The sequence below is a fragment of the Taudactylus pleione genome, unplaced genomic scaffold (assembly GCF_031769625.1).
Source record: "Taudactylus pleione unplaced genomic scaffold, aTauple2 ptg000007l, whole genome shotgun sequence".
Classification (NCBI taxonomy): domain Eukaryota; kingdom Metazoa; phylum Chordata; class Amphibia; order Anura; family Myobatrachidae; genus Taudactylus; species Taudactylus pleione.
The window spans coordinates 28783062-28797428 of record NW_028284410.1 but is presented as its reverse complement, the minus strand read 5'-3'; the positions used below and the strand labels follow the sequence as shown (position 1 = coordinate 28797428).

General features: G+C 40.4%; 1 protein-coding gene across 1 annotated transcript in view; it reads right to left on the bottom strand.

Annotated features, from left to right (window-relative positions):
- The window catches only part of CSMD2 (CUB and Sushi multiple domains 2), a 1115355-nt gene that overhangs the window by 289547 nt on the left and 811441 nt on the right, over positions 1–14367 (bottom strand). The window contains exons 11-12 of the mRNA XM_088462676.1: positions 2812–2915; positions 1627–1739 (exon numbers count right to left, since the gene is read on the bottom strand). Of these exons, the coding sequence (XP_088318802.1) occupies positions 1627–1739; positions 2812–2915 (217 nt within the window). The remainder of the gene's footprint in view (positions 1–1626; positions 1740–2811; positions 2916–14367) is intronic.

The window sequence follows — 14367 nt, the reverse complement described above, 5'->3', positions numbered from 1 at the left end:
GCCCCCCCCCATTTTTTAAATAGGGCCATAAGATAGTGCACCTGAAAAAGGGCCAAGGCTTCATGGGGAAGGACCAGGGAAGAGATAGGGGAGGCCAGGAGCTGCTGGGGATAAAAGAAGAAGAAGCTACAAGTGAGAATGATAATAAACAGGAAAATTGACAGGCCCAAACAGCGCCCCCTGATCTGCGGTGCCCTGAGCCAAGGCACAGGTCGCACTACCCTAGTTACGGCCCTGGTCCCTACTGAGCTGCAGTGCAACTGAGAATTGTTTAGGAGCTATTGTGAACTGTTTTGAGAGCTACTGAGAACTGTTACAGAGTTATTGTGAGAGTGTATGAGAGTTACTGAGCATTATTGAAAGATACTGAGAATTGCTGACCGATACTGAGATCTGCTATATTTCAAGTACTGTGTAATCCTGACTTGTGCAAGAGACTGAGTTTGAGTAAACAGTGTGATATTCTTCTTGTTTGAGCTAATTGAGGAACAGTGCCTGAGTTTGACAGTGTAAAGAGCGGCAGCTATTTTGTGTGAATACTGAGATAAGTTAAAGAGCACTTTGGGACTCAGTTATTGCTACTCCTTCTGAAGAAACCGGAAGTGCTGTCCCGGAGAAATGTGTTAAGGCTATTGGGCTATATGCTGCTACACTCACTAGACGGAGATATACAGATAGACCAGAGAGAATATACCTTCCTCTCTGGTCTATCACACTGTTGCAATACCATTCCGTTACCACTGGTCCGAGCCCTCCTCCCGCACAGACCATACCACAGCCGTGAGTCTTACTCCCTTGATAGACCTGGCAGTCAGTGTACACAGGCTGAGGGTACATAGTGGAGACGCTCCAACAGAAAGCCGACCAGGGCTAAGGTGAGCCGCATGACTATACAGGTTCACACCACAGCCCCTTCAATTCTTGTCCTCCCTGGAGAGTGTTGATTCAGCTGTCATCTACGGTGCTGTTTTCTAATAAGGTATTATTTTTATATTCAGTGGACCCATTATTGATATCCAGTGTGATTGGTCAATGTACTAACTGGTTTTAAATACCTTTTCTAGGAAATATCCATTCAACTGCAGTGAGACTTCTCATTGACTGATCAGCTCCTTTTATTGTTAGCATATTTGCACATTGATAAAATGTTATGTTATATTTGTTTGTATTATCAGTTTATTAAATTGTTTTTATTAAAAACAAGTATTGAGTATTGATTTTTTTAATCTTTCATATACATCAAATTTTATTTTTAAAAAAAGCATACTTTTATAGCTGGAACATAAGTAACATCATTTAATTTAAACAAATATTCATCTTTACAATAGTCATATTGTCTATTTACATAGAATAGAGCTAAAATATGTAAGTTTTGCTCACAAAATATCCTCAAATTTTCAGAATGTGTACATTAGAGTCAATGGGGGAGATGTATCAAAACGTCTAAAGAGAAAAGTGGACTAGTGTAGAAGTTGCCCATAGCAACCAGTCAGCACCTTCCATATCAGTTTAGAATGTAATTGATAAATGCTAGCTAGATTGGTTGCTATGGGAAACTTCTCTGCTCATCCACTTCTCATACAGGATACCAAAATGTGTTGAGTACCGTGTGCATATAGTACTCACCTTCATAAGAAGCCTTAAAACCAAGGTTACTCCCAGAAGAGTCAGTCCTGAACAGAAGCCACATCTGGTGATTGGAGCTCACTATAAGATCTGGAACACTGGCTCCAGTCAGTCTGTTATAACAGGTAGAAAGCAAAACAAGATCAACAACACTTACAACAAAAAAATACAACTGTAAATGTACTCTAATTTTGTTTGGAATTATTATTGGAATAATATTAAAAAGTATGCAGCAGAAAATACATTATGACATATGCGCCAAAATAGTTTATAACTTCTTACAGCTCCAACAATTATTGAAACTTTCTTTCTGGAGGTTACGGGACAAACACAGGACATGTACAGTATATGCGGCTCGCCTATGCCTTTCAACAGAATGATCCCCAGCCGCAATTCCCTTATACACTTTGAGGCACAATTACCTCTAAACACCTGTGGGACCTCTGCAAAGTTGCATACATGGAAGATTGTTGCTAATCTCTATGCTACGACTACATTGTTTTGAAATTACTTCCTACAATAAAACATCCCTCATAAGTTTTGTCAGCAACTTATTTTATATTTTTAGTACAGTAGACTCATTGGTGTTTCTGCCTGTTCTGATATTTTATTACCATAATTTTTACAATGGATAATTATTATTGTTAAAGGTTTGTAATAAGCCACAGTGCTCCACGTCGCCATGCAGTGGGGAAAACAGAGAATACATAAAACAAACATACAAGGTAGACAAAGTAAAAGCAGACAAGTTAACAAAGGGTAGGGAGTATCATAAGATAACTTTCTATTTAGTGTAAAAATTGCAGGGTTGGAACAAGAAGCAAGAGTAGAGATTGGGATAGTTGTGAGGATGTGCTAGTGTGAGTAGCTTAGGAATGGGGAGGGTAAACTCTAGTAAATATGTGAGTTTTCAGAGTGTTGTGTTGGGGATATCCATAGTGCTAGACGCCTAATAAGCATGAGTGAGATTTGGTTGCCAGAGACAAGGCAAGAACTAGACTAGGTGATGGTTATTTCAGTTGGATCTGGAGGACATGAGTAGCCAGTGTAGGGATTTACAGAGTGGTGCAGCAGATATGGTGCGACTAGGACAGATTGAAGCAAGGATAGATGGATGAGAATGCCACATAGTTTGCAGTACTCAAGCCATGAGGATACTATAGTCATGGAAATCAGTTCACTTACACATAGAGTACAGACTTCTGGTCCTCAACCTTCCCACCATCTCCTACTGTGAGAGTGTCATACCCTCTTTCCAGCTCAAACTCTTCAAATGTAAGCTTGATCACCTATCAGAACATGGAAAAGGGTAAGTACATACTCTGTAACTCAGTTGTGTCTTATGAGGGAGGTACCAGAAGGAAAATAAACATTAATAGATAACATGAGCTTGAAGATAAAGAGTCCTATTCCTGTTGTAACATTTCCAATGTTTATTATGAAGTACCTATCAAACACACTGAAAATGCCCTGTCTTGGCCCAAAGTACAAATATCATTCACTCATCTATTATCAGTTGTTACAGTGTCCAAGCTCACTCAACAATGTCCGATAAAGGTCATATCGCAGTTACTACATAATACACAGAACAAGCCTTTTTTATATATTGTAGAAGTATAAAAGTATGTTTAAAATCAATGGCAGAAGGAACTAAGGAAGTACAAGAAAGCACTGTATGAGTAATTGAAAACCGTGTCCATTTGGTAAAATCAAGCAGGTTACATAGCTTTGGTGCTGCTCCAGACATGAATCCTCATTCCACATACTATATTTATTGAGGCTAAATAAGTTTAACACATTTACTAACAGACAATTTTTTTTTTCTTTTTTTTTTTAAGTGTTAGTAGATGTGTTATTTAGGCCCAGAAACACAACATCGATTTGAAATCAATTAAAATCTACCTTTAGTAAATATACCCCCTGCACTCTCAAATAAATGCAATGCATAACAAGAACATCTGACCAACTGTGTTGGAAATAGTGCAAGCCACTCACTACAAGATCCCTTCTCTTACTTTACTTTTGGCAAGGTCATATTTACACCAATGAGTATGAATTGGGAATTTATTTGCAAACTTCCCTTCCCCCTTACTGACATAGGCCTCGATCTACCATGCCAAATACCAATATTATATTCTGCCATTGAGCAAGTATAATGGCTATCTGCTATAAGTTTTGAATTATGAGCATAATGGGGTATCTAACTAGAATATATACTGTACATAAACCCTATGCATTGTGTCCTATTTTTTTATTGGTCAACGAATTTAAAACAGAGACTCATAGCAGGATGGTAAAGCTGTGGCAATGACATTGATCTACAGTATTGAATGACATACATTAACATATTATTCTGATTATAGAAACAAATCACATTTCTAAAACTGTCTCCATGCCTACATAAAATGAAAGGTGAAGTAGCTCTGTGTCAGCTATAATCTTCTGCGTCTCAGTGGGATTTACAGCCGTCATATCCTCTTAAGGTAAACCTAGAGTTCTTATTGGCCCAGCACATAAACTGTTCCCCATTGTACAGCGCCGGAGAAGGCAGCAGTGCTTTTCAAATACAGGTTAATAATAGAACATGGATAGTACAAGAGCTTATTCCTATCAGGCACTTAAATTAAAGCAGAGGGTGACCTTCATGACAATTATCTCAGTACTAAAGTTTGTCAGCAGTACTGTTAGAATCGCAAATAAATGACAGTGGGGATGTTCAAAGGTGTGCTTCTATTAACTGAAGCATTATGAGCTCAGAGTCTGACATTCATTCGTCACAGCTGCTATTTAATAAATTGAATTGCTTAAATGGTTAGGGCAGCAGAATGATGCAACTGTATTATCAGCTCTAGAGAGTATCTCTCATTCCCAAGGGCTGAGAATGGACTGCAATAACCCCCTTTTCTGACCACACTGCACAATACTACATATAAGGGTACATATTCCAAGTAACGTATAGGTCATTTCAGGATACAACATTCATTTATTCTGGCTCTTGTCTTTCAGAACATGTGCATTTACAAATAAATCCCCAAAAGTAATATTTTTCTTCTCCTTCCTCACAACTTTGCAGTACCACCATCTTTTCAATGTCTAAAATAATGCTAATAAAGGACAAAAAGCTGAAATGACAGAACATTTCTAGTCATAGGACATTAATCATGAGACTGTACAGTAAGTCTATCATTTAGACATCTGCTGTCCCAGAGATATGCCACATTAAAGGCATATCTCCCAACTGTCCCGATTCCACCGGGACAGTCTCATTTTTCGGGAACTCTGCCGCTGTCCCACCCACGGGCTGTAGTGTCCCACGGTCGGTCGGGATGTTGGGGACACTCAGGGTCCACCGCAGAGCAGCAGTACTGTGAAGCTGTGTGGATGCTGCATGCATGCACGCGGCATCCAAGCAGTGCAGGGAAAGGGCTGGGGGCAGCCCAGAAGCCAACCAGCATGACGCAAAATGGGGGCGTGACTTGCGGACATGCCCCCCCCCAAACAGCATCACACCAGGGGTGTGGCCTAGTGGGAATGAGGCCATGCCCCGTTTTCAGACAAATTGGACTCCTAAAATGTTCGGAGGTGATACTGGGTATTAACGTCTTATATAGCTTATATAGCTTAACACACACAGATGCAGTATGTACCAGACTGTAAGCTTTTAAGGTCCATCTCTCCCACTGTGTTCTCTACATAATTGCATAATCTGAGTATTATAATTATGTATATTTGTAAAGTTGTGAATTATCTTGTGTAATTTTGCTGTATGTTTCTTCCACTATATATGAAGCTATGGAAACACTGTGGCTCTTTACATATAAATGATAATATAATACTAATAATGTACAGATTTTAAGGTGTTTGAATCATTGTGCCTTCTGCTGTAAATCATGCAAAGATGGATGCCATAATCCTTTTTGTTTATGTTTTAAATGTCAAACTTCCCCAATAAATGTGTCTGCTGTCTAATTCCCAATAGCAACTTTTAAAAGTTTGTTATTACAATAAGCAATTACAGTTTTCTGCTAGAATCCAAAACTATTGTAAGTCAGCTCTGGCAGTCATTTAAAATTTTCTCTATTAATATGTTACACCTGACACGCACCATTTTAAAAAAAATATTATGCTTTCTTCTCTTTGTTTTTTAATATTTTTAATTTTTATAAATGCCTGTGTGTCTTGGTCATTCCCTGTCACTTGCACACCATCAATGACATACATGATGAAGCATATCTTCTTTTTAAAAAAAATATTTTGAATTTTTATAATTTTATTTTGTTTACCTGTTTCTTAACTGATACATTTACTGTAGTTGACTTTATTTTAGAGTAATATTTCCATATTCCCACATATATTACAATGTCTTGGTAGTTGGAGGAGGTTTGTCTTTGTCAGTTCATTTTTTGGCAGCATCTTTAAAATCTATATACAGTATACACTTCACCAAATGACTAGAGGGTTTATAAATATCTGACAATAAAGCTTGGAGAGCAAGCTAAATGATACTCAGCTGCCTCGATGGTCATGGCTTGGAGCGGTAAAGGTTAACTTACTGCTGCACCTGGCAAGTCTCAGGGGATATGTGTATGTGTGACCCAGCTAGCCTGTTCATGCATGCGCAGTGGAAATGAGTGCCCAGATTTAGTGACATTTACCGGTGGCAGAGATTGCCCCTTGATGTATAGGACAAACAACTCTTTTCACTCAGATAGTGTTTTTGTACCCTGTAATAAATAGACCTCTTGATCTATAGACACCAAGACACTTATGGATTTTGGTTTATGGTTTCCTTTGCTTTATTTAGTCAGTGTGCAACTTCTGTTGAATTTTTTTTAAAATTTTTGCCTTGATCTTGTACAATATTTCTTTTTTAATCACAGTGATCAAAACACAACATATTTTAATCACACCCCCATATACCGTTATTGAGTCAAAAAAGTGTCTACCACCATCAAACTCCTAACTTAGATCTAACAGTCCAGGTTTTAAGGATAGCCATACTTGAGCACAGGTGTCTTAATTAGTACTGCACTTATTTTGGTTTAACCATATGTGCTCAAGCATGGATATCACTAAAACCTGGACCAGTGATGTACGGTGAGGTCAATGGCTGGGGCGGCACACATGGAGATGGGTCTTAGAGCTGGGAGTCTGTCTCACCCCCTTACTCTACTGTAACTCCCCCATCACTACACTAATCTTCAGTGTCCATTGATTCTCCTACCTGCATCACTGTGTCTTCTCTTGCTGCTGCTAACTGAGGTCCAATCTCGAAACATTGCAGTGTACTTCCTGGTCACATGACACATCCAAGGTGTCCATCAGTGCTCAAGGCACCCCCTCATACTCCGAGGCATGCCTCTATTATCTCTCTTTCTGTGCAGCTTACTGCCCGTGGTGTGGCCCTGCCTCTAGCTCTGCAAGCAGTATCTAACTATACAGAAGCGAGGCTGAGCTGTTTCTGCCTCATCTCCCATCTTCCTGCAGTCCCAGGGAGCTCCACAAAGCTGGTAAGTGTTAACTATAAAATTATTACAATAAACAAAGTAGATGTTTATAGGTTATATCCTCTTTTTATTATTCTAATAACTTTGTATCAAATCTCATAAGTATGACTGGGGATGCTCTGATAATGCAGTACCAGCAAAACTTCACTTCCAACACTTTGATAATACAGTACCAGTTACACTCCACTTCCAACACTCTGATAATACAGTGCCAGTTACACTTCACTTCCAACACTCTGATAATACAGTACCAGTTACACTTCACTTCCAACACTCTGATAATACAGTACCAGTTACACTTCACTTCCAACACTCTGATAATACAGTACCAGTTACACTCCACTTCCAACACTCTGATAATACAGTACCAGTTACACTCCACTTCCAACACTCTGATAATACAGTACCAGTTACACTCCACTTCCAACACTCTGATAATACAATACTAGTTACACTCCACTTTCAATACTCTGATAATACAGTACCAGTTACACTCCACTACAAGCTATTCTACACTTCCAACACTCTAATACAGTACCAGTTACACTCCACTTTCAACACTCTGATAATACAGTACCAGTTACACTCCACTACAAGCTATTGTACACTTCCAACACTCTGATAATACAGTACCAGCTACACTCCACTACAAGCTATTCTACACTTCCAACACTCTGATAATACAGTACCAGCTACACTCCACTACAAGCTATTCTACACTTCCAACACTCTGATAATACAGTACCAGCTACACTCCACTACAAGCTATTGTACACTTCCAACACTCTGATAATACAGTACAAGCTATACTACATTTCCAACACTTTCAAAATACAGTACCTTCTACACTCCACTTCCAACACTTAGATAAATTCAGTACTAGCTATACTACACTACCAACACTCTAATAATACAGTACCAGCTATACTACACTTCCAACACTTTCAGAATAAAGCACCAGCTATACTCTAAACTGGCTGCTATGATGCCTATTTGCCACTAAAACCTAATAAAGTTTCTGACAACAGCTGTCAATAAGTTTTTCTTTCTACAAACAGCAGCTTCCTAATCCAACAAGCTCAATTTAGTATAAAGCATATTCTTCTACTTCCATCCTTCCAGCATTAACCCCCTCACCTCAAACCTCCCTAGTGTGAAAAACTCCACAATCTTGTTTGCTGTTGAGTCATCTTTCACATTGCTCTTTTCTTCATTTCTCACATTCAAGCTCCCTCTAAATCCTGCTGCCTTCACGTAAGAAGCAACTCTTGATTTTGTTTCTTGTCTCGCAAAAAAAATGTCTCTCCTTCTAAATAGTTTTCTTCCAACTGTCAAACTCCAATCTATTTTAGATGCTGCTGCTGTATTCCCTTTCATACTCCTCGCTCTTCAGAAACCAACCCCCGTTCTCTGTCTTTTTCTGCAACGGTTTGTCTGTTCCCTTCAGGATTCAATTTCAATCCCGGTTCCAATGTATAAAGCATGATATCACAATGAAAATGCTTTTCTGCAGTAGTACAGACATTTTGTAAGTTCTACCCTAGACCAACATTATTGTGGCATTAGATAGCTCATTTCAGGTAAGAAGAACCTTACAAAACAAACTAATATCTAGAATGGATCTCAATACCAACATAACAAGTTTATGTTGTCTGCAGTGACCACACACATATTTGTCAGCTGTTTTACCAAATATATCCTTATAGAGGCAGACATTTTGTGGGATAGAATGAACACTCCGCCTATCATTTTACTAGGAAATAGTTGCTTCATTAAGTGCACGTAACAATTTGGTTCTGCTTACAAAACGACAGCTAATACAACATATAAGTCCACCCTCAGTCCTGTATACAGTACATACTATTGTGCTTTACAAAGTCCGATGATACCAGGAAAAATTACACATTTAGGAGGAAATGTATTATAGTGGCATGCATCGTGCCATTATAACCAGTGCTTAAAGTGGTCGTAGAGAAGTGGTGGAACTCACACCCCGCCCCCCCTGCTATTTTTTTAAATACGGGACAGCAGCGCGCGGGAAAAAAGGAGACATGGTCTCAAAAGAAAGGAGCATGGTCACATAATAGTATTCCCAATTTAAATTATGCCACACAGTAGCACAATCTTGATTCTTCTCTGATTCACATTACGCCACATAACAGTGTCCCTTATTTATGTATGACACACAGCAGTGCCCCTTTTACATAATACCCACAGTAGTAGTGGCCCTATACAATGCCCACAGCAGTAGTGCCCCTTACACATAATGCCCACAGCAGTAGTGTCCCTTATGCAATGCGCATTGTAGTGGTGCCCCTTATGCAGTGCCCACAGTAGTAGTAGTGCCCCTTATACAAGCCCACAGCAGTAGTGTCCTATGCAGTTCCCCAGTAATGGCACCCCTTATGCAGTGCCCCTAGTAGTGATAGTGTCCCTTATGCAGTGCCCACAGTGGCAGTGTCCCTTATTCAGTGACCCCAGTCGTGGTGCTCCTTATGCAGTGCACCCAGTAGTGGTGCCCCTTATGCAGTTCGCCCAGTAGTGGTAGTGCCCCTTATGCAGAGCCCACAGTGGTAGTGCCCCTTATGCAGTGTCCCCAGAAGTGGTGCCCCTTATTCAGTGCTCCCAGTAGTGGTGCCCCTTATTCAGTGCTCCCAGTAGTGGTGCCCCTTATGTAGAGTCTACAGTAGTGATAGTGCACCTTATGCAGTGCCCCAGTAGTGGTAGTGCCCCTTATGCAGTGCCCACAGTGGTAGTGCTGCCAGTAGTGGTGCCCCTTATTCAGTACCCCCAGACGTGGTTCCCACTGTAGTAATGCTCCCTGTAGAGGTAATGCCCCCAGTAGTAGTGCCCCCTGTAGTAATGCCCCCAGTAGTAATGTCCCCAGTAGTAATGCCCCAAGTGGTAATGCCCCCTATAGTGAAGCCGCTTACATAAAAAAACCTGAAACAATACTTACCTTAAGCCCCACTCCTGCATCCATGGCCTCCGGTCCGCCTAGCTGGTCCTCTGAACTATGGGAGAGACATCATGAAGTCTCTCCCATAGTGCACTGCACACTGCAGGAGCTGGAAGCCCGAGCTCAGGAGTGAGCTCCAGCCCTTGACTGCCGCTGGCACTGTGGGGAGGGAGCCGGGTGCCCGCTGGTAACAAAATCTCAGAGGGCACCTGGCAATGGAGCCTTCTGCAGCGCCGGGCTGTGGTGGGTCGGAGGATGTGGAACTGGTTCCGTCTCCAAATAGAAGTGATGGAACGCAGTTCTGCCCTGTTCCGGACCACTTTAACCCCTGACTATAACTCTTCCTGCTTTGCTTCTCTACCGAGGCAAAGCAGGAAGCAGTCTGCTGGAGTGGGGGAGTGAAAACTTCCCCCCTCCAGCGATCCCCACTAAAACCCACACGGTATCAGCCTAGTACTGATGTGCTGTGTCTCACCTCCTGGCCAGCTCCACTGGGCATGCGCAAAATCTCACAAGCATCGTGAGATCTCACGTACAGCCCGGAGCTCAGCGCCGACGCAGCCGGGGACAGTGCTGTCAGTGCTGTCAAAAGCGATAGCTGCAACTGTCAAAATGGACAGTGTCACTGACTGTTCATACATTGCCCAGCAAATTGGCGTGCTATCTTGTATACATAGCACCCCTCTCATTTACCACCCAACCCCACATTAATACATGGGGGAGAAGCGGTATCAGCGCACATAACGTGCACTGACACTGATCCTCGCCTGTTCATACATCTCCCCAATAGTGTCATGGTGTCAGGGTACTTTGTAAGAGATTTTATTTCTGCAATAAATATTCAAAACACACTGTACAAATATTTATGCAACATTTCACCTCACAAGGCAGCAACTAGGTATTAGGGGTTTATTCATCATCACTTAAATTATACAAAAGCAGGATAAATTAACATTTTCACCTACAGTACTTTTGTATAAATTAGGCATCGGTGTCATTCATTATAAAGGTAACACAGGAGACATCACTGGAGCAATGTTGTTGCGATTTGGCTGATTTTGCCAAATCGGAATGACAAATCGGGTATATCACTCAATGTGTATGCCTGATTTACGTGCTTCCGCGGTCGCATACAATATCGTACGGTTGGCTGAGTTGCATGGCCAGCCAGACGATATCGCATGTGGCACCATGTATATTAATTAAGGATGGCATGAGTGATCGTTTCATCCTTCATTACATCAATGTAGTGTGTACCAGCAATCATGCGATGTCTTGGGTGTCCCTGGACTTGGCACTATTGCAGGCCACTCAAGTGTGTACCCTGCATTGGTAGTACAAGGAAATATAAAGAAAGGTCACAATAAGACAGAATAAAACAGCCAAAAACAGCAGTATACACCAATTGCTCCATTTTTATTCATAGAGAGAAATGTCATAGGGAAATAGAAGCCACTGCTATAAGAACCATCTTGGATGGGTCTTATTTAACTTGGTTGTGGGTGGTTGTTCATGTATGCTTAAGGAAAATAGTGCACGGAAGTCAGGATACATAAATATGAATTTATTTTGAACAATGTAAGGGAAACGAACAATATTCTCCTGTTTCCTTCAAGTCTCTTTGAAAATTTTACTTTATTTCAACTTGGCTTCAGGATGTCACAGACATATGGCACTTGCCATTGTTATAAATAACTTATTCCTTGGGGCACTGCCTAGTGATTCAGAAGCATGCCAGTTGTAGCATACATTACACACTGTACATGTAGTTGTGATCACAATGGTTTTCAGAACTGTAATTTGATTGGGCTGCAGAACGTACACAGAGCTCAGGAATTGACACTTATTATAATTTATCATCATTCCCTAACACTTTGCTCTAATTCCAGTTAGAATAATTTAATTCACCACATTCGCATTGGCCATTTCTTGCTTTACCATTTGTACATCATCTGCTTTCTGCAGTTTAGCTAATGGACTTAAATACCAGGACATTTTTTATATAGACACCAACCAGCTCTTAAGCTGAGCTTCCTTCATTCGTATTACTGGAAAGTACTGTGAGACATCGGCAGCACAACAACCCAAATCTATATGAGTCATTCTGGATATGTACCACACATTTGTTTTCTATCCAAAGGAACTATTCTCTGCCGATCAAATTCCTGTATAATTTTTTCTCAGTGGTGATCAGCTCTGCTCTAATGACCCACAGATATACTGATCAGAAAATATCACAAAATATATAAAGTACAAACATACTGACCAGATATTTAACAGCAATAAACCTGGTTAAGGTAAATGCTGTGATGTAAACCATATAAATGGGAAAATAAAGGTGGGTATTCAAGAAAGCTTGGAGAGAGATAACATTGTGAGAGATACAGTACCAACTAATCAGCTCCTAATGCTGGGTACACACTACAATGTGTACCCAGCACAATATCGTTTGTGGCGGGACCTGGCGGGGGTGCCGGCATCGGTAAGTGTATACACACTTGTCTATGCCAGCAGTGACAGAACGACGGCGGGAGCCATTCTGTATTCGGCTGACGATATCACTCGGTCCTGATTGCAGGGCCGACGGAGGATGTCTCTGACGATGCGAGGGAGCTTGCATCGTCAGTGAGATAGTGGATACACACTGGTCGATGTGCCTGATATGTCGTCCGAACCGCCGGATCGGACAACATATTGTCTGGTGTGTACCTGGCTTAACCGTCACTTTACAGGCTGTGTTTGAAAAATGACAGTTAGGAGCTAATTGGAGAGAGATAGAATTATCTTTCACAATTTTATCTCTCTCCAAGCTTTCATGAATACCCCCCAATCTAAAAAAAAGGAACACATTAATTTACAAGACAATATAATATAAGTTAGAAAAGAGGAACCTTGAGTTTAAACAGGTTTCTTACTTTACAATTAAATTATACAATATTTTTAACATTTTGATGGCATGAGACCATTTTTTTTAGCAATATTTAAATGGATCAATATAAAAAGATTTTTAATTACAGTAATTAATCACTGGTACAGTGCATCATATCTACAAAGTTGTAACTTTTGTTTTTCTTGGAATAAGAAGTTCTGGGAAAGGCAAAAAATGTGGAATGGAAGACATTGCTATAGGTGCAGTCAGATAGCCAGCCTTACGGGAAGTTCTCTAGTACTGCTGCAAACTACCACACTGACCTCACAACAGAAAATGTATCCTTTACATTTATTTGTAACAATAGTTTAGCCCTCCTACCCAACACAGGAGGAATCTGTATCCTGGCCAGTTGGTACCTGGGAAACGCAATGAGAACCTTTAAGTGAGACCAGGTCAATTCTGTTTGGTGATCGCAAATTTATCTTCTGGGAAGCTTCGCATAAATTAACAAAACCATGAGAGGCCCCTTCAGCATAGCACTGTATTGCTATGGAAAAACTCAACAGGTACAAATTTGAGGATCATTTATAGAAGTGGACTAGCAGTGTGTCAGACCCACAAATGCATTATAATATGTTAGAAATCATATTTGTGTGACCATGTGTCAATATTTATGGGACAGCACATGCATTGCGCAACAACAAATCTACGCAAGGACAGGAGTGAGATATTTAAATGATTAGTATGGGGAGGAGATTGCTTATATTTGAAGGTGTTTCTCATTAAAAATAAAAGACCATCCATGTGCATAGAAATCAAAATACTTAAAAAAAACTTTAAGGAGATGTTTCAGTTAAGCAAGACATGTGCTATGCTGTCCCACCTCCCAACTTGCACTAATCACACACACTGACTGAGCAGATACACTACGACTTAATGTAACAGCTATGTTCTTCAACACTTACCCATTAAAACAAACTGTGACAAGGAAATGGTTATGACTCCTAGGTCATACAGATTGGTAAACATAATTATATTTTTGGATACTATGTCCTTGATGTTTTAATTTAATTCTCTGAAAATGTTACATTGGGTCTTATATAAGCAATAGCCATGTGACCATTTGGAGCAATTGTATGCAGTAATCCAATGCAATATTTTAGGTCCTATGTCTCAAAGTATGGTTGTGGTATATACAAAATGCATGGGTAGCGTATCCCCTCCCAGTTCAGAGGGTGGAGGATCAGCCAGAAAAATGTGAGAAAAAAATCACAATAATTGTAAGAATATTCCATATTCACATCACGATCTTCAAAACAGCATCTGACAGCCAGTCCTAATGAACAACTCATGAAGCCATTTCACATTTTGGCACAGTTCATCCCCAGATATCAGATGTTCTG